The 27,905-nt window shown below is 46.3% G+C and overlaps 2 protein-coding genes across 4 annotated transcripts in view; one reads left to right on the top strand and one right to left on the bottom strand.

Annotated features, from left to right (window-relative positions):
• Positions 1-8,846, top strand: part of CCPG1 (cell cycle progression 1) — a 158,424-nt gene extending 149,578 nt beyond the window's left edge. For 2 of the 3 annotated variants that reach the window (XM_063926128.1, XM_063926125.1), the window contains one exon: positions 1,574-1,695. In XM_063926128.1, the coding sequence (XP_063782198.1) occupies positions 1,574-1,680 (107 nt within the window). In that variant the 3' untranslated portion in view covers positions 1,681-1,695. Of the gene's footprint in view, positions 1-1,573; positions 1,696-8,369 lie in introns of those variants that run through there. The other variant, XM_063926127.1, reaches the window with a different exon arrangement.
• The window catches only part of PIGB (phosphatidylinositol glycan anchor biosynthesis class B), a 57,257-nt gene that overhangs the window by 17,062 nt on the left and 12,290 nt on the right, over positions 1-27,905 (bottom strand). The window contains exons 3-8 of the mRNA XM_063926129.1: positions 21,550-21,670; positions 16,044-16,148; positions 14,776-14,906; positions 14,554-14,694; positions 8,045-8,096; positions 1,174-1,385 (exon numbers count right to left, since the gene is read on the bottom strand). Coding sequence (XP_063782199.1) covers positions 1,174-1,385; positions 8,045-8,096; positions 14,554-14,694; positions 14,776-14,906; positions 16,044-16,148; positions 21,550-21,670 — 762 coding nt within the window. The remainder of the gene's footprint in view (positions 1-1,173; positions 1,386-8,044; positions 8,097-14,553; positions 14,695-14,775; positions 14,907-16,043; positions 16,149-21,549; positions 21,671-27,905) is intronic.

Here is a 27,905-nt window from a genome sequence, read left to right as displayed (position 1 = left end):
AGTGTGTGAAACATCACCTCAGGAGCTCAGTGTCCTGTCAGCTGGAATTATGAACCATTAACTCTTAGGAAGTTGGTTCGGTCCCCCCCTTAAGTCCTAAGTCCCACGATGCAGGCAGACTGGTTGCCAACCAGTGCTGCCTAAAAATAACAAACTAACAGAAATTTCTGAAGAAAACTCTTTGGAGAGCAACAGAATGCACCTGGCTCCTTGGGCACATTTTCTAAACCGAGTCTGCTAGGAGAGGCATAGAGGGGAGGAGCCAGCACACACTATTGATTTCTTAAAGTGCCAGGCTCCAGTGGACCCAATCTATACCCCATGGTAATATACTATTCCGCAGTATCCACTAGGACGTTAGAGAAAACTCATTACGATTTAGGTTTTAAATCAGTGCACTTTTTAAATTTGTAATGTGATAAGTTTATACACAAAATACATCATTTAAATTTGCTATACTGATGTTTTTCAATTATTGTGCATAATAAATGGGTTGTTCAATAAAACATCTCTTATTAAAAATGTAGATTTATTACACTTTAGTTCAAGGTCCACCGCAACTTAATTAATGGACAATTACTAAATACTGCCAATATAGAAAAGAAAATCAGTTGTCAGAATACAGAATACCCAATATTAAAATTTTACTATGACATCTATAGCCCAATAAGTCACTCAACTAGTACAGAACTTATGTTACCTAGGGCACTGCAAGCTTGTCTTGTAAAATTTGCAGTGGTCCAGAGATACAAAGTAGAGAAATTCGGTTCTCCGATGCAGTTGGACAATTGACAATATGTGGCTGGAACAAGTAACAACCTGAACACTTTCACCCAAGTATATACACTTCAGTCATTTCAGGTATAGCTTTTATACCTCTAGTTCATACAGACATGTCAAAAACTGTCTTTCTTCCTTAGAAAATAAGCTGCTAGGTGTACTTCAGAGAATTGATAAGCTACATTCAATTGTAACAGTGTAGTAGTTAAATCCCAGCATGCCCTGCCACAGGTTTGCTATTAAGGTATGCTAAAACTGAGGCTGGGCATGCTGGGATGTGTAGTTCCACAGCAGCTGGAGGGCTGCAGGTTGATGACCCATGCATTAAAACAATGTTTATATCGTATATACTGGTGTGCATAATTTCCTTGTTCTGTTATACATTCTGCTTACCTATATATTAGCACAGTCCAAATCACAGCTGCTAGTAGAACTCTGTATCTTCTTGGCGCTACTATACAGCCGTGTAAAAAGAATGGCAGTTGAGTGCCAATGATGACAGGAAATCCCTGAGTGATGTACCAGTGCCAAGGGTGAGAGCCATAGAATGAGCCAATATTTTTCAGCACATTAAACTTCAAAAAGTTCCACTGAACAAAAGTCCACTAGAAGAAGAAAAACATGATAGAAATTGTATATTTAATTTACATTTTAATCTTACCATGACTACTTCCACTACGCATTAAGATTTTGTGATATAAACTGTGAAGGTAAAACATTATTGTTTAGCATTAAATGGCCATGCTGTGCACATTTGTTAAAAGTCTAGTGTTTTCTTCCCACTTAATTACAGCTGAAGCCCCTGTCACATCTTCAGGCCATTGTCCAAAAATGATTTTGTTAACCACTTGCCTGCATGGTAACATGAGATGCAAACACATCAAGCTGGGCTTTACCTGACCTGGTCGTATTTGATGTGACCGTGTCAGAGATGGTAAGCTAATCTTCTGGCAGCCACCAGGCTCAGCCTAACTGTCCTGCCTTGCGGTTGCCGCAGCAAACTCCTCCCAGGCTCCTTCTGCTACAGAAGTGGGGCAATCCACCTGCAGCTCCAGGATTATAGTCTTCCTGCAGCCTGAGTCCCTTTTCTCCCCAACCTATAAGCACTGTAAAGTTTTTTTTGTTTTTGTTTTTTTTAACTGTAAAGAACTATATTTTCCAAAAAATTACCCCAAAATTGTGGATTTTTTTACATGTTTAAATTATAAAAATAATAAGATTTTAGTTACCGGTAAATCTATTTCTCGTAGTCCGTAGTGGATGCTGGGGACTCCGTAAGGACCATGGGGAATAGACGGGCTCCGCAGGAGACAGGGCACTTTAAGAAAGAATTAGGATACTGGTGTGCACTGGCTCCTCCCTCTATGTCCCTCCTCCAGACCTCAGTTAAGGAAACTGTGCCCGGAAGAGCCGACAGTACAAGGAAAGGATTTTGGAATCCAGGGTAAGACTCATACCAGCCACACCAATCACACCGTACAACTCGTGATAAACTTACCCAGTTAACAGTATGAACAACAACAGAGCATCAGATCAACCCTGATGCAACCATAACATAACCCTTATTTAAGCAATAACTATATACAAGTATTGCAGAAGAAGTCCGCACTTGGGACGGGCGCCCAGCATCCTCTACGGACTACGAGAAATAGATATACCGGTAAGTAAAATCGTATTTTCTCTAACGTCCTAGTGGATGCTGGGGACTCCGTAAGGACCATGGGGATTATACCAAAGCTCCCAAACGGATGACTCTGCAGCACTGAATGAGCAACACAAGGTCCTCCTCAGCCAGGGTATCAAACTTGTAGAACTTTGCAAAAGTGTTTGAACCCGACCAAGTTGCTGCTCGGCAAAGCTGTAATGCCGAGACCCCTCGGGCAGCCGCCCAAGAAGAGCCCACCTTCCTTGTGGAATGGGCTTTCACTGATTTTGGTAGCGGCAATCCAGCCGCAGAATGAGCCTGCTGAATCGTGTTACAGATCCAGCGAGCAATAGTTTGCTTTGAAGCAGAAGCACCCAGCTTGTTGGGTGCATACAGGATAAACAGTGACTCAGTTTTCCTGACTCTCGCCGTTCTGGCTACATAAACCTTCAAAGCTCTGACCACATCTAGCAACTCGGAATCCTCCAAGTCACGAGTAGCCACAGGCACCACAATAGGTTGGTTCATATGAAAAGATGACACCACTTTTGGCAGAAATTGCGGACGGGTCCGCAATTCCGCTCTGTCCATATGGAAAACCAGATAGGGGCTTTTATGTGACAAAGCCGCCAATTCTGACACACGCCTAGCTGAAGCCAAGGCTAGCAGCATGACCACCTTCCACGTGAGAAATTTTAACTCCACGGTTTTAAGTGTCTCAAACCAGTGTGATTTCAAGAAACTCAACACCACGTTAAGATCCCAAGGTGCCACTGGAGGCACAAACGGGGGCTGAATATGCAGCACTCCCTTTACAAACGTCTGAACTTCAGGAAGAGAAGCCAGTTCCTTTTGAAAGAAAATGGATAGGGCCGAAATCTGGACCTTAATGGACCCCAATTTTAGGCCCAAAGTCACTCCCGACTGTAGGAAGTGAAGGAAACGGCCCAGGTGGAATTCCTCTGTAGGGGCATTCCTGGCCTCACACCAAGCAATATATTTTCGCCATATACGGTGATAATGTTTAGCCGTCACGTCCTTCCTAGCCTTTATCAGCGTAGGAATAACCTCATCCGGAATGCCTTTTTCTGCTAGGATCCGGCGTTTAACCGCCATGCCGTCAAACGCAGCCGCGGTAAGTCTTGGAACAGACAGGGCCCCTGTTGCAACAGATCCTGTCTTAGAGGCAGAGGCCATGGGTCCTCTGTGAGCATTTCTTGCAGCTCTGGATACCAAGTCCTTCTTGGCCAATCCGGAACAATTAGTATTTTTCGCACTCCTCTTTTTCTTATGATTCTCAGCACCTTGGGTATGAGAGGAAGAGGAGGAACCACATAAACCGACTGGAACACCCACGGTGTCACTAGTGCGTCTACAGCTATCGCCTGAGGGTCTCTTGACCTGGCGCAATACCTCTGTAGCTTTTTGTTGAGGCAGGATGCCATCATGTCCGCCTGTGGCAGTTCCCACCGACCTGCAATCTGCGCAAAGACTTCTTGATGAAGTCCCCACTCTCCCGGGTGGAGGTCGTGCCTGCTGAGGAAGTCTGCTTCCCAGTTGTCCACTCCCGGAATGAACACTGCTGACAGTGCTCGTACGTGATTCTCCGCCCATCGAAGAATTCTGGTGGCTTCCGCTATCGCCACCCTGCTCTTTGTGCCGCCTTGGCGGTTTACATGAGCCACTGCGGTGATGTTGTCTGATTGAATCAGCACCGATTGGTTGCGAAGCAGGGTCTCCGCTTGACTTAGGGCGTTGTATATGGCCCTTAGTTCCAGGATATTGATGTGAAGGCAAGTCTCCTGACTTGACCAGAGACCCTGGAAATTTCTTCCCTGTGTGACTGCCCCCCACCCTCGGAGGCTTGCATCCGTGGTCACCAGGACCCAATCCTGAATGCCGAATCTGCGGCCCTCGAGAAGGTGAGTACTCTGCAGCCACCACAGAAGAGACACCCTGGCCCTGGGGGATAGGGTGATCAGCCGATGCATCTGGATATGCGATCCGGACCACTCGTCCAACAGATCCCATTGAAAGGTTCTCGCATGGAACCTACCAAAGGGAATGGCCTCGTATGACGCCACCATCTTTCCCAGGACTCGCGTGCAGTGATGCACCGACACCTGTTTTGGTTTTAAGAGGTCTCTGACCAGTGTCATGAGTTCCTGAGCCTTCTCCGTCGGGAGAAAAACCTTCTTCTGGTCTGTGTCCAGAATCATGCCCAGGAAGGGCAGACGTGTCGTAGGAATCAGCTGCGACTTTGGAATATTCAGAATCCAGCCGTGCTGTTGTAACACTTCCCGAGAGCGTGCTACGCTCTCTGGACCTCGCCTTTATGAGGAGATCGTCCAAGTATGGGATAATTGTGACTCCTTGCTTTCGCAGGAGCACCATCATTTCTGCCATTACCTTGGTAAGTATTCTCGGTGCCGTGGAGAGACCAAACGGCAACGTCTGGAATTGGTAATGACAATCCTGTACCACAAATCTGAGGTACTCCTGATGAGGTGGATAAATGGGGACATGAAGGTAAGCATCCTTTATGTCCAGAGACACCATAAAATCCCCCTCCTCCAGGCTTGCGATGACCGCTCTGAGCGATTCCATCTTGAACTTGAACCTTTTCAGGTATATGTTCAGGGATTTTAAATTCAATATGGGTCTGACCGAACCGTCCGGTTTCGGTACCACAAACATTGTCGAATAGTAACCCCTTCCCTGTTGGAGGAGGGGAACTTTTACCACCACTTGCTGGAGATACAATTTGTGAATTGCAGCTAACACTTTCCCTCTCTATGGGGGAAGCTGGCAGGGCCGATTTGAGGTAACGGTGAGGGGGCATCACTTCGAATTCCAGCTTGTATCCCTGAGACACAAACTCTATAGCCCAGGGATCCACTTGTGAGTGAACCCACTTGTGGCTGAAATTTCAGAGACGCGCCCCCACCGGGCCTGGCTCCGCCTGTGGAGCCCCAGCGTCATGCGGTGGATTTAGTGGAAGCCGGGGAGGACTTCTGTTCCTGGGAACTAGCTGTATTGTGCAGCTTCTTTCCTCTACCCCTGCCTCTGGCAAGAAAGGACGCACCTCGGACTTTCTTGCCTTTTTGTGATCGAAAGGACTGCATTTGGTAATACGGTGCTTTCTTAGGTTGTGAGGGAACATATGGCAAAAAATTTGACTTTCCAGCCGTAGCTGTGGAGACCAGGTCCGAGAGACCGTCCCCAAACAATTCCTCACCCTTGTAAGGTAAAACCTCCATGTGCCTTTTTGAGTCAGCATCGCCTGTCCATTGCCGAGTCCACAGGACCCTACTGGCAGAAATCGACATTGCATTTATTCTAGAGCCCAGTAGGCTAATGTCTCTTTGAGCATCTCTCATATATAGGACAGCGTCTTTTATATGCCCCAGGGTCAGTAATATAGTATCCTTGTCCAAGGTATCAAGTTCCTAAGATAAGGTATCTGTCCATGCTGCTGCAGCACTACACATCCAGGCCGACGAAATCGCCGGCCGTAGTAAGGTACCTGAATGTGTATAAATGGACTTCAGGATACCCTCCTGCTTTCTATCCGCAGCATCTTTAAGGGTGGCCGTATCCTGTGACGGCAGGGCTACCCTCTTGGATGAGCGTGTTAAAGCTTTGTCTACCCTAGGGGAGGATTCCCAGCGTAACCTGTCTGCTGGCGGGAAAGGATACGCCATAAGCATCCGTTTGGAAATCTGCAATTTTCTATCTGGAGATTCCCAAGCTTTTTAACATAACTCATTTAACTCATGTGAAGGGGGAAAGGTCACCTCTTGCCTTTTCTCCCCATACATATAAACCCTCTTGTCAGGGACTGGGGTTTCCTCTGTGATGTGCAACACATCTTTCATTGCTATAATCATGTAGCGGATGGCTTTAGCCATTTTAGGCTGCAACTTTGCATCATCGCCATCGACACTGGAGTCAGAATCCGTGTCGATATCTGTGTCAACAATTTGGGATAGTGGGCGCTTCTGAGACCCTGACGGCCTCTGCGATGTAGGATCAGGCATGGGTTGAGACCCTGACTGTCCCAAGGCTTCAGCTTTATCCAACCTTTTATGCAAGGAATTAACATTATCATTTAAAACCTTCCACATATCCATCCAATCGGGTGTCGGCGGCGACCCCACATTCATTTGTACCCGCTCTGTTTCCACATAGCCTTCCTCGTCAAACATGCCGACACAAGCGTACCGTCACACCACACACACGGGGGATGCTCTATTTGAAGACAGTTCCCCCACAAGGCCTCTTGAAGAGACCGAGAGAGAGTATGCCAGCACACACCCCAGCGCTATATGACCCAGGAATCACACAGTAACTTAGTGTTAACCCAGTAGCTGCTGTATATACTGTTTTTTTTTTTTTGCGCCAAATTTATATGACCCCCCCTCTCTTTTTACCCTCTTTCTACCGTGATTCTGCAGGGGAGAGCCTGGGGAGCTTCCTCTCAGCGGAGCTGTGGAGAGAAAATGGCGCTGGTGAGTGCTGAGGAAGAAGCCCCGCCCCCTCAGCGGCGGGCTTCTGTCCCGCGTTTTGTGTGTAAAATAATGGCGGGGGCTCATGCATATATACAGTGCCCAACTGTATATATGCTGCTTTTTGCCAAGAGGTTCCCAATTGCTGCCCAGGGCGCACCCCCCTGCGCCCTGCACCCTACAGTGACCGGAGTGTGTGGGTTTAGTGTGGGAGCAATGGCGCACAGCTGCAGTGCTGTGCGCTACCTCATATGAAGACTGGAGTCTTCTGCCGCCGATTTCGAAGTCTTCTTCTCACGCCGGCTTCTGTCTTCTGGCTCTGCGAGGGGGACGGCAGCGCGGCTCCGGGATCGGACGACCAAGGGTGCGTTCCTGTGTACGATCCCTCTGGAGATAATGGTGTCCAGTAGCCTAAGAAGCAGGACCTATCGTCAGTGAGTAGGGCTGCTTCTCTCCCCTCAGTCCCACGTAGCAGAGAGTCTGTTGCCAGCAGATCTCTCTGAAAATAAAAAATCCTAATAAAATACTTTCTTTTTAGCAAGCTCAGGAGAGCTCACTAAGATGCACCCAGCTCGTCCGGGCACAGATTCAAACTGAGGTCTGGTGGAGGGACATAGAGGGAGGAGCCAGTGCACACCAGTATCCTAATTCTTTCTTAAAGTGCCCTGTCTCCTGCGGAGCCCGTCTATTCCCCATGGTCCTTACGGAGTCCCCAGCATCCACGAGGACGTTAGAGAAAATTGCTGTATTATCCTGATTCAGTATAATGTTAACACATTTGCATATTTGTTAATAAAGTTATACTACAGTTTAAACAACTATTTATATAATTTCCTAATATAAATTAAAAAAACAAAATTGGAACATATTTGGAAAAATATTAGCCAGTTAAATGGCTAGCCTTTTTACTATCAAATACTGTCAACTCTTGTGCCTCATAGCTTCAAATATCAGTTTAAAGATATAATCAAGTACATGGTTTAAGTCTGTAAGGTAATTCATCAAAAGCTTTAAATTATGAACCATTAAAGCATTTTATGAATTAACATATTCTTAATATTAGCGATCAGTAAAAGAGAACCTCATTTCTTAAACTTTACTTAAAACATACCTTACCAAAAAACACCCGGTCAATTATTAATGAGGTCCCAAAGGTAAACAGTCTGAAAAAGAAATTATTTCATATAGTATATAAGAGAACACGATAAAGACAGTTTGAAATAGATGTTATGTTTGATTTACACCGGTTTGCGGTGTAAATCAAAGATCAGTCTGAAACACGCTACAAACAAGCTCTTCATACTTTCCAGTCCTCAGCTTTCCTGACTAATGTGTTCTATAGATTATCAGTGTTGATTGTTCCATTCCGTTTGCCTTATAAAATGCTTAACAAAAAGATTGTTTATAAAAATCTGTCTTTTTTTTTTTTTTAACAGGCAATGTAAATGCAAGATATATTGTGTTCGGACCCTCGAATGTTCACTGAAAAGTCTTAAATGGTGCCCACCCCCCGCTCTTGCTTCTACTCCACTGTAGTTTTCTACTTATATATCAAATTGGATTAAAGTGTTGCATTCCTTTATGACTAGATACTACATTTTTATAATAAGAGTTACGACATGTAGATTTATAAAATGCTCAAGGGTTGGGGCCCTAGAAGCAATGAGAGGATATGTATGAGCTACAGCCAGCTTCATGTGTGTATTACCTTGAGGAAAGTCCTGGAGACTGGTTATGTATCGAACGATTTTGACGTGACTTCTTTATGATAATAGCTCCTAATTTACGTGATGTTGGTACTCTGGGTTTGCGTTTCTTTTATTTCCAGGTTTTTTTTGTTTGGTTTTTATTTGCAACTAATGCAATATAATCTGTTTGTCCATATTTGTAATAATAAGAATTTACTTACCGATAATTCTATTTCTCATAGTCCGTAGTGGATGCTGGGGACTCCGTAAGGACCATGGGGAATAGCGGCTCCGCAGGAGACTGGGCACATCTAAAGAAAGCTTTAGGACTATCTGGTGTGCACTGGCTCCTCCCCCCTATGACCCTCCTCCAAGCCTCAGTTAGGATACTGTGCCCGGACGAGCGTACACAATAAGGAAGGATTTTGAATCCCGGGTAAGACTCATACCAATCACACCGTATAACCTGTGATCTGAACCCAGTTAACAGCATGATAACAGAGGAGCCTCTGAAAGATGGCTCACAACAATAATAACCCGATTTTTGTAACAATAACTATGTACAAGTATTGCAGACAATCCGCACTTGGGATGGGCGCCCAGCATCCACTACGGACTATGAGAAATAGAATTATCGGTAAGTAAATTCTTATTTTCTCTAACGTCCTAAGTGGATGCTGGGGACTCCGTAAGGACCATGGGGATTATACCAAAGCTCCCAAACGGGCGGGAGAGTGCGGATGACTCTGCAGCACCAAATGAGAGAACTCCAGGTCCTCCTCAGCCAGGATATCAATTTTGTAGAATTTTACAAACGTATTTGCTCCTGACCAAGTAGCTGCTCGGCAAAGTTGTAAAGCCGAGACCCCTCGGGCAGCCGCCCAAGATGAGCCCACCTTCCTTGTGGAGTGGGCATTTACAGATTTTTGGCTGTGGCAGGCCTGCCACAGAATGTGCAAGCTGAATTGTACTACAAATCCAACGAGCAATAGTCTGCTTAGAAGCAGGAGCACCCAGCTTGTTGGGTGCACACAGGATAAACAGCGAGTCAGATTTCCTGACTCCAGCCGTCCTGGAAACATATATTTTCAGGGCACTGACAACGTCTAGCAACTTGGAGGCCTCCAAGTCCCTAGTAGCCGCAGGCACCACCAATAGGTTGGTTCAGGTGAGACGCTGAAACCACCTTGGGGAGAAACTGAGGACGAGTCCTCAATTCCGCCCTGTCCGAATGGAAAATCAGATAAGGGCTTTTTCAGGATAAAGCCGCCAATTCTGACACGCGCCTGGCCCAGGCCAGGGCCAACAGCATGACCACTTTCCATGTGAGATATTTTAACTCCACAGATTTAAGTGGTTCAAACCAATGTGACTCAAAGGGCCACTGGAGGCACAAAAGGAGGCTGTATATGCAGTACCCCTTTTACAAACGTCTGAACTTCAGGGACTGAAGCTAGTTCTTTTTGGAAGAAAATTGACAGGGCCGAAATTTGAACCTTAATGGACCCCAATTTCAGGCCCATAGACACTCCTGTTTGCAGGAAATGTAGGAATCGACCCAGTTGAATTTCCTCCGTCGGGCCTTACTGGCCTCGCACCACGCAACATATTTTCGCCAATTGCGGTGATAATGTTTTTGCGGTTACATCCTTCCTGGCTTTGATCAGGATAGGGATGACTTCATCCGGAATGCCTTTTTTCCTTCAGGATCCGGCGTTCAACCGCCATGCCGTCAAACGCAGCCGCGGTAAGTCTTGGAACAGACAGGGTCCTTGCTGGAGCAGGTCCCTTCTTAGAGGTAGAGGCCACAGATCCTCCGTGAGCATCTCTTGAAGTTCCGGTTACCAAGTCCTTCTTGGCCAATCCGGAACCACGAATATAGTGCTTACTCCTCTCCATCTTATCAATCTCAGTACCTTGGGTATGAGAGGCAGAGGAGGGAACACATACCCTGACTGGTACACCCACGGTGTTACCAGAGCGTCTACAGCTTATTGCCTGAGGGTCCCTGGACCTGGCGCAATACCTGTCGAGTTTTTAATCATGTGGAAGACTTCTGGGTGAAGTCCCCACTCTCCCGGGTGGAGGTCGTGCTGAGGAAGTCTGCTTCCCAGTTGTCCACTCCCGGAATGAATACTGCTGACAGTGCTATCACATGATTTTCCGCCCAGCGAAGAATCCTTGCAGCTTCTGCCATTGCCCTCCTGCTTCTTGTGCCACCCTGTTTACGTGGGTGACTGCCGTGATGTTGTCCGACTGGATCAACACCGGCTGACCTTGAAGCAGAGGTCTTGCTAAGCTTAGAGCATTGTAAATGTCCCTTAGCTTCAGGATATTTATGTGAAGTGATGTCTCCAGGCTTGACCATAAGCCCTGGATATTCCTTCCCTGTGTGACTGCTCCCCAGCCTCACAGGCTGGCATCCGTGGTCACCAGGACCCAGTCCTGAATGCCTAATCTGCGGCCCTCTAGAAGATGAGCACTCTGCAACCACTACAGGAGGGACACCCTTGTCCTTGGTGACAGGGTTATCCGCTGATGCATCTGAAGATGCGATCCGGACCATTTGTCCAGCAGGTCCCACTGGAAAGTTCTTGCGTGGAATCTGCCGAATGGGATTGCTTCGTAGGAAGCCACCATTTTACCCAGAACCCTTGTGCATTGATGCACTGAGACTTGGCTCGGTTTTAGGAGGTTCCTGACTAGCTCGGATAACTCCCTGGCTTTCTCCTCCGGGAGAAACACCTTTTTCTGGACTGTGTCCAGGATCATCCCTAGGAACAGAAGACACGTCGTCGGAACCAGGTGCGATTTTGGAATATTGAGAATCCAATCGTGCTGCCGCAACACTACCTGAGATAGTGCTACACCGACCTCCAACTGTTCCCTGGAACTTACCCTTATCAGGGAATTGTCCAAGGAAGGGATAACTAAAATTCACTTCCTTCGAAGGAATATCATCATTTCGGCCATTACCTTGGTAAAGACCCGGGGTGCCGTGTACCATCCATACGGCAGCGTCTGAACTGATAGTGACAGTTCTGTACCATAAACCTGAGGTACCCTTGGTGAGAAGGGTACATTTTGACATGAAGGTAAGCATCCTTGATGTCCCGAGACATCATGTAGTCCCCTTCTTCCAGGTTCGCAATCACTGCTCTGAGTGACTCAATCTTGAATTTGAACCTCTGTACGTAAGTGTTCAAAGATTTTAGATTTAGAATCGGTCTCACCGAGCCGTCCGGCTTCGGTACCACAACAGTGTGGAATAATACCCCGTTCCCTGTTGCAGGAGGGGTATCTTGATTATCACCTGCTGGGAATACAGCTTGTGAATGGCTTCCAAAACTGTCTCCCTGTCAGAAGGAGACATCGGTAAAGCCGACTTTAGGAAACGGCGAGGGGGAGACGTCTCGAATTCTAATTTGTACCCCTGAGATATCACCTGAAGGATCCAGGGGTCTACTTGCGAGTGAGCCCACTGCGCGCTGAAATTCATTGAGACGGGCCCCCCACCGTGCCTGATTCTGCTTGTAAAGCCCCAGCGTATACTGAGGGCTTGGCAGAGGCGGGAGAGGGTTTCTGTTCCTGGGAACTGGCTGATTTCTGCAGCCTTTTTCCTCTCCCTCTGTCACGGGGCAGAAATGAGGAACCTTTTGCCCGCTTGTCCACGAAAAGACTGCGCCTGATAATACGGCGTCTTCTCATGTTGAGAGGCGACCTGGGGTACAAACGTGGAATTCCCAGCTGTTGCCGTGGCCACCAGGTCTGAAAGACCGACCCCAAATAACTCCTCCCTTAATAAAGCAATACTTCCAAATGCCGTTTGGAATACGCATCACCTGACCACTGACGTGTCCATAACCCTCTACTGGTAGAAATGGACAACGCGCTTAGACTTGATGCCAGTCGGCAAATATTCCGCTGTGCATCACGCATATATAAAAATGCATCTTTTAAATGCTCTATAGGCAAAAATATACTGTCCCTATCTAGGGTATCAATATTTTCAGTCAGGGAATCCGACCACGCCAACCCAGCACTGCACATCCAGGCTGAGGCGATTGCTGGTCGCAGTATAACACCAGTATGTGTGTAAATACCTTTTAGGATACCCTCCTGCTTTCTATCAGCAGGATCCTTAAGGGCGGCCATCTCAGGCGAAGGTAGAGCCCTTACAAGCGTGTGAGCGCTTTATCCCCCCTAGGGGGTGTTTCCCAACGCACCCTAACCTCTGGCGGGAAAGGATATAATGCCAATAACATTTTAGAAATTATCCGTTGTTATCGGGGGAAACACACGCATAATCACACACCTCATTTAATTTCTCAGATTCAGGAAAACTACAGGTAGTTTTTCCTCACCGAACATAATACCCCTTTTTGGTGGTACTCGTATTATCAGAAATGTGTAAAACATTTTTCATTGCCTCAATCATGTAACGTGTGGCCCTACTGGAAGTCACATTCGTCTCTTCACCGTCGACACTGGAGTCAGTATCCGTGTCGGCGTCTATATCTGCCATCTGAGGTAACGGGCGCTTTAGAGCCCCTGACGGCCTATGAGACGTCTGGACAGGCACAAGCTGAGTAGCCGGCTGTCTCATGTCAACCACTGTCTTTTATACAGAGCTGACACTGTCATGTAATTCCTTCCAACAGTTCATCCACTCAGGTGTCGACCCCCTAGGGGGTGACATCACTATTACAGGCAATCTGCGCCGTCTCCACATCATTTTTCTCCTCATACATGTCGACACAAAAGCACCAACATACAGCACACACACAGGGAATGCTCTGATAGAGGACAGGACCCCACTAGCCCTTTGGGGAGACAGAGGGAGAGTTTGCCAGCACACACCAGAGCGCTATATATATATACAGGGATAACCTTATATAAGTGTTTTTCCCCTTATAGCTGCTGTATAGTTAATACTGCGCCTAATTAGTGCCCCCCTCTCTTTTTTTAACCCTTTCTGTAGTGTAGTGACTGCAGGGGAGAGACAGGGAGCTTCCCTCCAACGGAGCTGTGAGGGAAAATGGCGCCAGTGTGCTGAGGAGATAGGCTCCGCCCCTTTTTCGCGGACTTTTCTCCTGCTTTTTTATGGATTCTGGCAGGGGTTAAATGCATCCATATAGCCCAGGAGCTATATGTGATGCATTTTTTTGCCATCCAAGGTGTTTTTATTGCGTCTCAGGGCGCCCCCCCCCCAGCGCCCTGCACCCTCAGTGACCGAAGTGTGAAGTGTGCTGAGAGCAATGGCGCACAGCTGCAGTGCTGTGCGCTACCTTGTTGAAGACAGGACGTCTTCTGCCGCCGATTTTCCGGACCTCTTCTGCCTTCTGGCTCTGTAAGGGGGCCGGCGGCGCGGCTCTGGGACCCATCCAAGCTGGGCCTGTGATCGTCCCTCTGGAGCTAATGTCCAGTAGCCTAAGAAGCCCAATCCACTCTGCACGCAGGTGAGTTCGCTTCTTCTCCCCTTAGTCCCTCGATGCAGTGAGCCTGTTGCCAGCAGGTCTCACTGAAAATAAAAAACCTAATCTAAAACTTTCACTAAGAAGCTCAGGAGAGCCCCTAGTGTGCACCCTTCTCGTTCGGGCACAGAGATCTAACTGAGGCTTGGAGGAGGGTCATAGGGGGAGGAGCCAGTGCACACCAGATAGTCCTAAAGCTTTCTTTAGATGTGCCCAGTCTCCTGCGGAGCCGCTATTCCCCATGGTCCTTACGGAGTCCCCAGCATCCACTTAGGACGTTAGAGAAATTTCATTTTTGTACCAAAATCTTGGAAACATTTTTCGGATTAAAATACACTTTAATCTAGTGTATTCTGTGTCTCTTGTGGAACTCATGAGCCTGTGAGGACAAAGCTACATACCTATGTATAAGTAAATGTGTGTTATATTAATATTTTGGGGGGAATGTAAATACTTACCCAACAGGGATACATTGTTGTACGATCAAATCAAACTTCTTCTGCTCTTTGAAAAAATGATAGAAAAGCAGAGGAATCCAAAGTATAATCGCAGTTGGTCGGACAAGGAATGCCAGTGCAACAAACAAGATATACCTGACACTAAAAAAAAAAAAAAAAAAAAAAAATTTGAGAGCTGCACTGTAATAAAGAATGTCATAAGTCTTCTAGCAAGCTTTATACCTGTTCTTTGTGTGTGAACCTTCCAGGGGGTAATAGTACAAGGCCAGAGTACCAAGTATGGTTTCCATTGTGTTTGTAAGAGTTCTTGTGGAGCAGTACCATGTAAACCAGGAGCACAGCTGACAGAAGTACTGCAAAGAGAAACGAGGAGACTTATTAAAGTTGTACAGATTCATTTTAGTGGCAATCTCTTATAAACAAAGACAATATTTTCCACATAATACAGGCTTGTGCATTTTCATCTGCCTTCATCATGTACTGCGTATGTACTGTACTAGTATTTCTCCTATTTTTATTCTAAGCACATACTGTGTTCACATCATAAACACTGTAGTTTAGGATGATCATCGGCTGTGTGCATAGGCCTTTGATGTGTGAAATTATAATGAATGGAAATGTATTTGTCAGCGTTTAAATATTTATAAACATTAATTTGGGGTTCATAATACAGGGCTGATGTAGAATTTAACTGGTATGATAACACAAAAAAATAAATAAAGAGCATATTGTTACACCTGGGCCTACCACCCTCTAGTTCTGCCTCTCGTTGGAAGGCGTGTGTCCTAGCTTACCTCTACATTTCAGTGTAAACACAAAGCAGACCTATATTTGTTCACTATGGGGGTAATTCCAAGTTGATCGCAGCAGGAATTTTTTTTAGCAGTTGGGCAAAACCATGTGCACTGCAGTGGGACAGATATAACATTTGCAGAGAGAGTTAGATTTGGGTGGGTTATTTTGTTTCTGTGCAGGGTAAATACTGGCTGCTTTACTTTTACACTGCAATTTAGATTGCAGATTTAACTCACCACACCCAAATCTATCTCTCTCTGCACATGTTATATCTGCCCTTCCTGCAGTGCACATGGTTTTGCCCAACTGCTATAAAATTTCCTGCTGCGATCAACTTGGAATTACCCCCTATATGCAGAAACAGACATCATTTTCCCTGCATGCAAGGTCATTATTTGCACCTGTACATTGAATTAGTGATACATTCTCAATTACAGGATGCAATTTTCTGCACCCGCAACAATCAGACATTTATTTTCAATTCTAAAATGCTCTTGATAAAAGGATACAATCTGATGTCTGTTGTTGCCAATTTTGGCTACAGGAATCTTTGTACAGTTAAATGTGCCACAATTTGCATAAATGTCTCCTAATAATTATAAATTAGTGTAAAAAGAAAGTCCCTGCCATGTTCACTTATCACATTTTTTGAAATATCATTGACACAGATTGTAAATTAAAATGTTTTTACTTACTACCCACTTTGCCACATCTCCATTTTCCATGCGCCTCAGAAGGCTGTATAATTTTACGTCGGCTAGGCTAGAGAACACAGCCTGGATCAGTCTAGGAATCCAGATCTGCAGAAAGATTATTCTTAGCTAAACATGTGACCAGTAAACTCTCAATACACTTTAGTAGAACAGTGTAACCTACAAATGATGAAAACTCCCATTGTCTGCTGTAAGTTTACTGTATGTATTAGTTTATAGTCTAATACTACAACCACCAACATATTCTGCTGCACTATAACTGTTTATGCAAAGCTAATTCTGCTAGGTATGAATGATATAGACCCATTTTAATGTTTGTGGAATGCATGGTTGTTTTTGTAAGGTAATTTACTGCTTGGCATTTGAGGGGGTGGGGTGTGGCTACAGATTTCAATTATTGGTTTCACTTGTAGTAGTCCTCTAGTTAAGTTCAATGGTGTATGCTGTGCAAAGCCGTTTGGCTGTGCATTTACTAAGCGTGCATTGTATCAAAGCGTGATAAAATTGCCACATAACAGCAGCGTTCTATCAGCGTTCAATCGAAGTGAAAACAGAAGGACACCAATCTAACAAAACAAAGAAAACTGAAGAACTAATAACAAATGTGAGTCACTTCTCAGATCACTCACCTCCTGATTGTTCCATCTGATTAAATAGCACGGAACTACCTTACTTGGACAATTCAAAAACCATCCATTTCAACTACAAATGCTTGTACAGGTTGAGTATCCCATATCCAAATATTCCGAAATACGGAATATTCCGAAATACGGGCTTTTTTGAGTGAGAGTGAGATAGTGAAACCTTTGTTTTTTGATGGCTCAATGTACACAAACTTTGTTTAATACACAAAGTTATTAAAAATATTGTATTAAATGACCTTCAGGCTGTGTGTATAAGGTGTATATGAAACCTAAATGAATTGTGTGAATGTACACACACTTTGTTTAATGCACAAAGTTATAAAAAAATATTGTCTAAAATGACCTTCAGGCTGTGTGTATAAGGTGTATATGAAACATAAATGCATTCTGTGCTAAGATTTAGGTCCCATCACCATGATATCTCATTATGGTATGCAATTATTCCAAAATACGGAAAAATCCCATATCCAAAATACCTCTGGTCCCAAGCATTTTGGATAAGGGATACTCAACCTGTATCTGTATTATTATAATTTTGTTTTTTAAGCCCAGCTGCACCAATGCAATTTTACCTGCAAACACTTAAAACATCTAACATAATTACCATCGCTTATTAAACCTCTCACAATCCTTTCATTTCTTACACTCCAGATACATTTCTGCACCCACTTTCTCTACGCTTTTGACTCCTTTCATACTAAATCTACACCCATTAAACCTACACTGCTTTTCTCACCTGCATTTCTGCAATTCTTCTGCTCGGATTCCCTTACACTCTCCTCTCCTACTTCCACTTTCCCTCAACCTATTTACCTACTTAACACTGTGTTAAGGCTTTCTTATACTCCCCACATCACTCAGTGTCTACCTAATAATGTATCTTTATCCTTCCACCCTAGTCTCCTACACCTCCTCCTCTGTCTCCCCTCCATCCCTGTTTCCTTCCCCCTCCTTTCCTGTTACCCCACTTTCATTCACCTCTGCCCCATGGTCCTGCTACCCCACAACTCAGCCCTGCTCCCTCTCTCCCTTCCCTGTCACCTCCCCATATCCCCATCCACATCACACTGACCTCCCTCCCTGCCCACCTCCTGCAGTTTCCCCTCCTAGCTCTGGCACCCATACCATTACCACTCTCTAATCATCCCTGCCCTCAAAGTTAATCTCACCTCATCGCTACAGCAACCCTGATAATCTCATTCACATCTCTCCCACAAACTCATACCCCCTATCCTGTGCCCTCTGGAATGCCAGATCTGTTTGTAAAAAACTGGTCCCCACTCATGACCTTTTCATTTCCAACTCCCTACACATACTAGCCATTACTGAAACTTGGATTACGCCCTCTGACACTACTTCTCCTGCTGCTCTCTCTGCTGGGGGCCTCGCATTCACACACACACCCCGACCTGGGGGTCACCATGGGGGTGGTGTTGGGGTCCTTTTACCTTCTAGTTACTCCTACCAACTCATACCACCAGAACCATCCCTTACATTCTCTACATTTGAGGTCCATACTATACACCTCTTCCAACCAGTACATCTTAGAGTAGCTGTCATTTACCGCCCCCCTGGCACTGCTTCCAAATTCGACAACTTTGCTGGCTTCCTCACTTCCTCTCTTCTGACATTCCCTCCATTATCCTAGGTGATTTCAACATCCCTATTGACATCTCCACACAATCCCCTGCCTCTAAACCTCCTTAACCTCACCTCTTCACTTGGTCTCTCCCAGTGGACCTCCTCACCCTCCCATGTTAATGGGAGCTCACTGGATCTGGTCTTCACTCACCGCTGTGATATTTCTGATTTTTCCAACTCCCCATTTCCCCTCACTGACCACCACCTGCTCTCCTTTAACCTATCTCTCTCGACTTCCCCATCTCTACCTCCTGAGGCTACCATCACTAAGCGTAACATTGAAGCTATTGACACCACATTCCTTTCCTCCTTATTTGACTCACTTTTCTCTCCTATTCTCTCTCTCTCATGCCCTGAACAAGCCACTTCTACATACAATGCATCCCTTACTTCTGCTCTTGACTCTGTTGCTCCACCAACCACTATTCACCCTCGCAAATTAACACCTCAACCCTGGCACACCAAATGCACCAGATATCTGCAAAAATGCTCACGTACTGCTGAGCGACACTGGAGGAAATCACGCTCTAAGGCAGACTTTCTCCATTTCAAACTTATGCTCTCATCCTTCAGTGCTGCCCTTTCTCTTGCTAAACAGTCATACTTCAAGAACCTCATCTCCTCCCAGTGTTCCAACCCCCGGCGCTTCTTTACCACTCTCAACTCACTCCTCTGCCCACCTCCACCTCGTCTCCCTGCCTCACTCTCTGCTCTTTACTTTGCCACTTACTTCACATCCAAAATTGACTCCATACGTCAGGACATCACATCACACCAGACCATCAGTAACCAGCCTTCTCCCATCCCTCGCACCAACTCTGACATCTTTCTCCCATGCAACTGGAGAGGAAGTCATGGCCCTCATTCGTTCCTGTCCCCTCACCACCTCCCCACTTGACCCTATCCCCTCCCACCTCCTCCGCTACCTCTCTCCTTCTGCTTGTTCCCATCTTTCCCACCTTCTCAATCTATCCCTCTCATCAGGCACTGTCCCCTCTGCCTTCAAGCATGCACTCATCTCTCCTACTCTTAAAAAAACCTACCCTTGATCCAAATACTCTCTCCAACTACCGACCCATCTCTCTCCTCCCTTTTGCCTCCAAACTCCTTGAGCGTATTGTCTACAACCGCCTTACTTCCTTTCTTTCCTCACACTCACTGCTTGACACATTCCACTCTGGCTTCCGTCCTCTCCACTCCACTGAAACTGCCCTTACAAAAGTATGCAATGACCTCCATGCTGCTAAATCTAAGGGACACTACTCTCTACTTATTCTACTGGATCTCTCTGCTGCTTTTGACACTGTGGACCATCCTCTCCTACTGCAAATCCTTCACTCCATTGGTCTGCGTGACACTGCCCCTTCTTGGCTGTCCTCCTACCTTTCTGACCGTTCATTCTCTGTCTCCTCTTATGACTCTACCTCTCTCTCACTTCCACTAACTGTAGAGGTACCCCAAGATTCTGTCCTTGGTCCTCTACTCTTCTCTCTCTCTACACGTCCTCTCTAGGTAAGCTCATTAGTTCTTTTGGTTTCCAATATCATCTCTATGCTGATGACACTCAAATCTATCTTTCCTCTCCAGACCTCTCCCCTGCTCTCCTCACTCGTATCTCCAACTGTCTCTCTGCTACCTCTTCCTGGATGTCCCAGCTCTTTCTTAAACTTAACATGTCTAAGACCGAGCTGATCATCTTCCCTCCCTCCCGCATAACCTCACCTCCTACAATCTCATTATCTATTGATGGCACTACTATCTCCTCTAGCCCCCAAGTGCGCTGTCTTGGAGTAATCCTTGACTCCTCCCTCTCCTTCAAACCACACATTCAGCACCTCTCACAAACCTGCCGTTTTCATCTAAAAAATATTTCCAGGATCAGACCCTTTCTGACCCAGGATGCTACTAAGACTCTTATCCACTCACTGGTCATCTCCAGACTGGACTACTGTAATCTCCTCCTAACTGGCATTCCTGACATACCTCTCTCCACTCCAATCTATACTCAATGCTGCTGCCCGGCTCATCTTCCTCACCAAACGCACTACGTCCACCTCTCCTCTCTTACTAGACCTTCACTGGCTCCCCTTCCCTTTCAGAATCCATTTCAAGCTTCTCACACTTGCTTACAAAGCCCTCACCCACTCTTCTCCCATCTACATCTCTGACCTTATCTCCCTTTACACTCCCACCCATCCTCTTCGCTCTGCTAATGCACATCAACTCTCCTGCCTACGGATTACTTCCTCCCACTCCTACCTCCAAGATTTTTCACGTGCTGCACCACTTCCCTGGAATTCCCTACCTCTCCCCCTCAGACTCTCCACCTCTCTACAAAACTTCAAACGGGCTCTCAAGACCCACTTCTTCACCAAACCCAGCCAAATCTCATCCTAAACCTCTGTTCCATGCTCTCTATGTACCCCATCTGTCTCACCCCTGTCTGTCTACCCTTCCTTTTAGAATGTAAGCTCTCATGTGCTTATCCTTTTCTTACTTTAATAATATTCAACTGCACCAAATCCAGCAGTCTTCTGCCACCTGATACTTATTCCAGTGTCATCTGCTGATGTAACTGTGTTTATTTACCCTGTACTTGTCCTATATTGTCAACTGTAAGTTGCTGTTTTCCTGCTTGATTATTTGTTTATGTACTCTGTAATTGGGCGCTGCGGAACCCTTGTGGCGCCATATAAATAAAGGATAATAATAATAATAATAATAAAGTCTTGTGTGTTGGGTAAACTTTTAAAGTTCTCTTATAAATAAATTTCCTTTATCTATGGTATTCCAAGCACATGACAGCACAGAAAATACATACAAATGTGTATTTACTGTACTCATGGTACAAAACAAACATTTCCTAGCCATAACCAAAAGCTTGATTCCCATACTAAACTACATAATCATTTAGCATAATTAAATATTTAATGCATTCAAACCCAGAAAAAAGTATTATACTTTGTTATGGGATACAGCAGTAAAGGCAAGGTGAACCATTAAACACTTGTAGCTATTCAGTTTTACAGACAGTACTCCAAATTACAGAAATTATTTTATCCAGTAAATCCTATGTCACAATTTTTGACAAGACCCCAAACCTGTACTTCAAAATATATAAGCTTTGATTTCCATACACAGTTTAAAATGTTACTCTAAAATCCTTACATTCAAATAATTCAGTCTTCTTTGGGTATACTTACCAAGAAGAAAACATCATCCTGGCCAATCCAATATAATACTTTATAAACACTAGCAAAAAGCAGTGGGTATGCGAAGCCCCTCAATCCTTCATTCCACTCCCACGTTAAATAGCCATAATTACTATTGTTAAAGTTAAATAATAATGAAAATCATCAGTTACGGCTTTTATGGTATGCACAAATATAAACACAAAAGTATTTTACTGTATCCATTAAATACAGGGCTACTAAATTTAAAATACAAATTACTTTTATAAAACCCTTAGCATTGATCAGAACTGGAGCTAAAGTTGTGAAGAAAGTTTTTTTGTATTAGGCACACCAAACATGTTTTTGTTGATAGTGATCAATTAAGCATGTGGAGGGGGTACTTCACCCAATGTCAGTAAAACAGGCCTCAGCACCAAGATGCTGTACTATGTCACTACCGTATTGGGACACACAGGTGGGATGTCGCATTGAACAGATTCCTTCAGCTTCACTGGAGCCTGTTGGTGCACTTGGGGGCCGATTCAATTGTTATTATTGCGGCCACCACAAGAGGGCGCCAAGCGGCAGCAATTCAATTGTTCTGCCGTTTGGGCTCCCAGGGGCCGCAGAGGAGACATTTTTTTTCTTGCAGCCTCCTGAGGTGCAAGGAAAAAAAAAGTGTTGAAACTGGGCACTTTGGCCATCCAAATGGGCGTTTAGACGGGTTTTGCCGTTTTAGATGGCTAAACCCAGTCTGTTTAGGCGCGACATGCCCGATGTGCATGGGTGCCCAAACACAACTGAATTGTGACAATTGTTTGGGTGTCTAAAAGGACCTGTTTAGACAGGATTTTTAGATGCCCACAACAATTGAATCGGCCCTTTGGACAATATTGGTCATGATCTGACCTGAATTGCCAACATGCTCAATAATCATCCCTTTGATTTTAATAGGATTATTATTCAGCATCATGATTATTTTGGGGCCAATAGCCCAATATATCCAGTTAATTTGCAGCATGTGGTAAGCGTTAGAGATGTTTGAACTTCCTTATTAGTTCAAAAATTCTATGGAATTTCTATCATTTTAAACCCATAAAAAAAATAAGATTTTACTTACCGGTAAATCTATTTCTCGTAGTCCGTAGTGGATGCTGGGGACTCCGTAAGGACCATGGGGAATAGACGGGCTCCGCAGGAGACATGGGCACTTTAAGAAATAATTTAGATTCTGGTGTGCTCTGGCTCCTCCCTCTATGTCCCTCCTCCAGACCTCAGTTAGAGAAACTATGCCCGGAAGAGCTGACAGTACAAGGAAAGGATTTTGGTAATCCAGGGCAAGATACATACCAGCCACACCAATCACACCGTAGAACTTGTGATAAACTTACCCAGTCAACAGTATGAACAACAACAGAGCATCAGTACAACCCTGATGCAACTATAACATAACCCTTATTGCAGCAATAACTATATACAAGTATTGCAGAAGAAGTCCGCACTTGGGACGGGCGCCCAGCATCCACTACGGACTACGAGAAATAGATTTACCGGTAAGTAAAATCTTATTTTCTCTAACATCCTAGTGGATGCTGGGGACTCCGTAAGGACCATGGGGATTATACCAAAGCTCCCAAATGGGCGGGAGAGTGCGGATGACTCTGCAGCACCGATTGAGCAAACACAAGGTCCTCCTCAGCCAGGGTATCAAACTTATAGAACTTTGCAAAAGTGTTTGAACCTGACCAAGTAGCCGGTCGGCACAGCTGTAATGCCGAGACCCCTCGGGCAGCCGCCCAAGAAGAGCCCACCTTCCTAGTGGAATGGACCTTAACTGATTTTGGCAGCGGCAATCCAGCCGCAGAATGAGCCTGCTGAATCGTGTTACAGATCCAGCGAGCAATAGTTTGCTTTGAAGCAGGAGCACCAAGCTTGTTGGAAGCATACAGGATAAACAAAGACTCTGTTTTCCTGACCCTAGCCGTTCTGGCTACATAAACCTTTCAAAGCCCTGACCACATCAAGCAACTCTGAATCCTCCAAGTCAGTAGTAGCCACAGGCACCACAATAGGTTGGTTTATATGAAAAGATTAAACCACTTTCGGCAGGAATTGTGGACGGGTCCTCAATTCTGCTCTATCCGCATGGAAAACCAGATAGGGGCTTTTATGTGACAAAGCCGCCAATTCTGACACACGCCTAGCCGAAGCCAAGGCTAGTAACATGACCACCTTCCACGTGAGATATTTCAACTCCACCGTTTTGAGTGGTTCAAACCAGTGGAATTTCAGGAAACTCAACACCACGTTAAGATCCCAAGGTGCCACTGGAGGCACAAAAGGGGGCTGAATATGCAGCACTCCCTTTACAAACGTCTGAACTTCAGGTAGAGAAGCCAGCTCTTTTTGAAAGAAAATGGATAGGGCCGAAATCTGGACCTTAATGGAACCCAATTTTAGGCCCAAAGTCACTCCTGACTGTAGGAAGTGAAGGAAACGGCCCAGCTGGAATTCCTCCGTAGGGGCATTCCTGGCCTCACACCAAGCAACATATTTTCGCCATATACTGTGATAATGTTGAGCTGTCACGTCCTTCCTAGCCATTATCAGCGTAGGAATAACCTCATCCGGAATGCCTTTCTCTGCTAGGGGACGGCGTTCAACCGCCATGCCGTCAAACGCAGCCGCGGTAAGTCTTGGAACAGACAGGGCCCCTGTTGCAACAAGTCCTGTCTTAGAGGAAGAGGCCACGGTTCCTCTGTGAGCATTTCTTGCAGATCTGGATACCAAGTCCTTCTTGGCCAATCCGGAACAATGAGTATTGTTCTCACTCCTCTTTTTCTTATGATTCTCAGCACCTTGGGTATGAGAGGAAGAGGAGGAAATACATAGACCGACTGGAACACCCACGGTGTCACCAGTGCGTCCACAGCTATCGCCTGAGGGTCCCTTGACCTGGCGCAATACCTCTGTAGCTTTTTGTTGAGGCGGGATGCCATCATGTCCACCTGTGGCAGTTCCCACCAACTTGCAATCTGCGTGAAGACTTCTTGATGAAGTCCCCACTCTCCCGGGTGGAGGTCGTGCCTGCTGAGGAAGTCTGCTTCCCAGTTGTCCACTCCCGGGATGAACACTGCTGACAGTCCGCCCAGCGAAGAATTCTGGTGGTTTCCGCCATTGCCACCCTGCTCCTTGTGCCGCCTTGTCGGTTTACATGAGCCACAGCGGTGATGTTGTCTGACTGAATCAGAACCGGTTGGTCGCGAAGCAGGGTCTCCGCTAGACGTAGGGCGTTGTATATGGCCCTTAGCTCCAGGATGTTGATGTGAAGGCAAGTCTCCTGACTTGACCACAGACCTTGGAATTTTCTTCCCTGTGTGACTGCTCCCCACCCTCGGAGGCTTGCATCCGTGGTCACCAGGACCCAGTCCTGAATGCCGAATCTGCGGCCCTCGAGAAGATGAGCACTCTGCAGCCACCACAGCAGAGACACCCTGGCCCTCGGGGACAGGGTGATCAACCGATGCATCTGAAGATGCGATCCGGACCACTTGTCTAACAGATCCCACTGAAAGATCCTTGCATGGAACCTGCCGAAGGGAATCGCTTCGTAAGAAGCTACCATCTTTCCCAGGACTCGCGTGCAGTGATGCACCGACACCTGTTTTGGTTTTAGGAGGTCTCTGACCAGAGATGACAACTCCTTGGCCTTCTCCTCCGGGAGAAACACCTTCTTCTGTTCTGTGTCCAGAATCATACCCAAGAACAGCAGACGCGTCGTAGGAACCAGCTGCGACTTTGGGATATTCAGAATCCAGCCGTGCTGTTGTAGCACTTCCTGAGATAGTGCTACTCCGACCAACAATTGCTCCACGGACCTCGCCTTTATAAGGAGATCGTCCAAGTACGGGATAATTATAACTCCCTTCTTTCGAAGGAGTATCATCATTTCGGCCATTACCTTGGTAAATACCCTCGGTGCCGTGGACAGACCAAACGGCAACGTCTGGAATTGGTAATGGCAGTCCTGTACCACAAATCGGAGGTACTCCTGGTGAGGTGGGTAAATGGGGACATGTAGGTAAGCATCCTTGATGTCCAGTGATACCATAAAATCCCCCTCTTCCAGGCTTGCAATAACCGCCCTTAGCGATTCCATTTTGAACTTGACCTTCCTTATATAAGTGTTCAAGGATTTCAAATTTAGAATGGGTCTCACCGAACCGTCTGGTTTCGGTACCACAAACATTGTGGAATAGTAAACCCGTCCCTGTTGAAGGAGGGGAACATTGATTATCACCTGCTGGAGGTACAGCTTGTGAATTGCCGCCAGTACTACCTCCCTTTCCTTGGGAGTAGCTGGCAAGGCTGATTTGAGGTAACGGCGAGGGGGAGACATCTCGAATTCCAGCTTGTATCCCTGAGATACCACTTGTAGAACCCAGAGATCCACCTGTGAGCGAACCCACCGGTCGCTGAAGTTCCGGAGACGGGCCCCCACCGCACCTGGCTCCACCTGTGGAGCCCCAGCGTCATGCGGTGGACTTAGTGGAAGCAGGGGAGGATTTTTGTTCCTGGGAACTGGCTGACTGGTGCAGCTTTTTCCCTCTACCCCTGCCTCTGGGCAGAAAGGACGCGCCTCTGACCCGCTTGCCTTTCTGGGGCCGAAAGGACTGTACTTGATAATACGGTGCTTTCTTAGGCTGTGAGGGAACCTGAGGTAAAAAGGTCGACTTCCCAGCTGTTGCTGTGGACACGAGGTACGAGAGACCGTCCCCAAACAATTCCTCACCCTTATAAGACAAAACTTCCATGTGCCTTTTAGAATCAGCATCACCTGTCCACTGCCGAGTCCATAATACTCTCCTGGCAGAATTGGACATTGCATTAATTCTAGATGCCAGCCGGCAAATGTCCCTCTGTGCATCCCTCATATATAAGACTACGTCTTTAATATGCTCTATGGTTAGCAAAATAGTATCCCTGTCAAGAGAATCAATGTTATCTGACAGGGAATCAGACCATGCTGCTGCAGCACTACACATCCATGCTGAAGCAATAGCAGGTTGCAGTATAGTACATGAGTCTGTATACACAGACTTCAGGATAGCCTCCTGCTTTCTATCTGCAGGCTCCTTTAAGGCGGCCGTATCCTGAGACGGCAGTGCCACCTTTTTTGATAAGCGTGTGAGCGCCTTGTCCACCCTAGGGGATGTCTCCCAGCGTAACCTATCCGTTGGCGGGAAAGGGTACGCCATTAGTAACCGCTTAGAAATCACTAGCTTCTTATCTGGGGAACACCACGCTTCTTCACACAATTCATTTAACTCATCAGATGGGGGAAAAGTCACTGGCTGCTTTTTCTCCCCAAACATAATACCCTTTTTTGTGGTAACCGGGTTAATGTCAGAAATGTGCAACACATTTTTCATTGCCGTAATCATGCATCGGATGGCCCTTGTGGATTGTACATTTGTCTCATCCACGTCGACACTGGAGTCAGACTCCGTGTCGACATCTGTGTCTGCCATCTGAGGTAGCGGGCGTTTTTGAGCCCCTGATGGCCTCTGAGACGCTTGGGCAGGCGCGGGCTGAGATGCCGGCTGTCCCAAAGCTGTTATGTCATCGAACCTTTTATGCAAGGAGTTGACACTGTCGGTTAATACCTTCCACATATCCATCCACTCTGGTGTCGGCCACGCAGGGGGCGACATCACACTTATCGGCTCCTGCTCCGCCTCCACGTAAGCGTCCTCATCAAACATGTCGACACAGCCGTACCGACACACCGCACACACACACAGGGAATGCTCTGACTGAGGACAGGACCCCACAAAGTCCTTTGGGGAGACAGAGAGAGAGTATGCCAGCACACACCAGAGCGCTATATAACAGAGGGATTTACACTAGTACAAAGTGAATTTTCCCCCAATAGCTGCTTATTATCACAATTTGCGCCTAAATTTATGTGCCCCCCCTCTCTTTTTTACCCTTTCCGTAGTGTATACTGCAGGGGAGAGCCTGGGGAGCGTCCTTCCAGCGGAGCTGTGAAGAGAAAATGGCGCTGGCTGTGCTGAGGAAGATAGCCCCGTCCCTTCAGCGGCGGGCTTCTCCCGCTTTTTTAATAATAATTACGGCGGGGGATTAGGCACATATACAGTTTAGAACTGTATTATGTGCATTTTGCCACTTAAGGTATACTAATTGCAGCCCAGGGCGCCCCCCCCCAGCGCCCTGCACCCACCAGTGACCGGAGCGTGTGGTGTGCTGTGGGAGCAATGGCGCACAGCTGCAGTGCTGTGCGCTACCTTATTGAAGACCGGAGTCTTCAGCCGCCGATTTTCTCCTGTATCTTCCGTCTTCTGGCTCTGCAAGGGGGACGGCGG

The sequence above is a fragment of the Pseudophryne corroboree genome, chromosome 6 (genome assembly GCF_028390025.1).
Source record: "Pseudophryne corroboree isolate aPseCor3 chromosome 6, aPseCor3.hap2, whole genome shotgun sequence".
Lineage (NCBI taxonomy): Eukaryota > Metazoa > Chordata > Amphibia > Anura > Myobatrachidae > Pseudophryne > Pseudophryne corroboree.
This window is presented reverse-complemented; position numbering and strand designations above follow the sequence as displayed.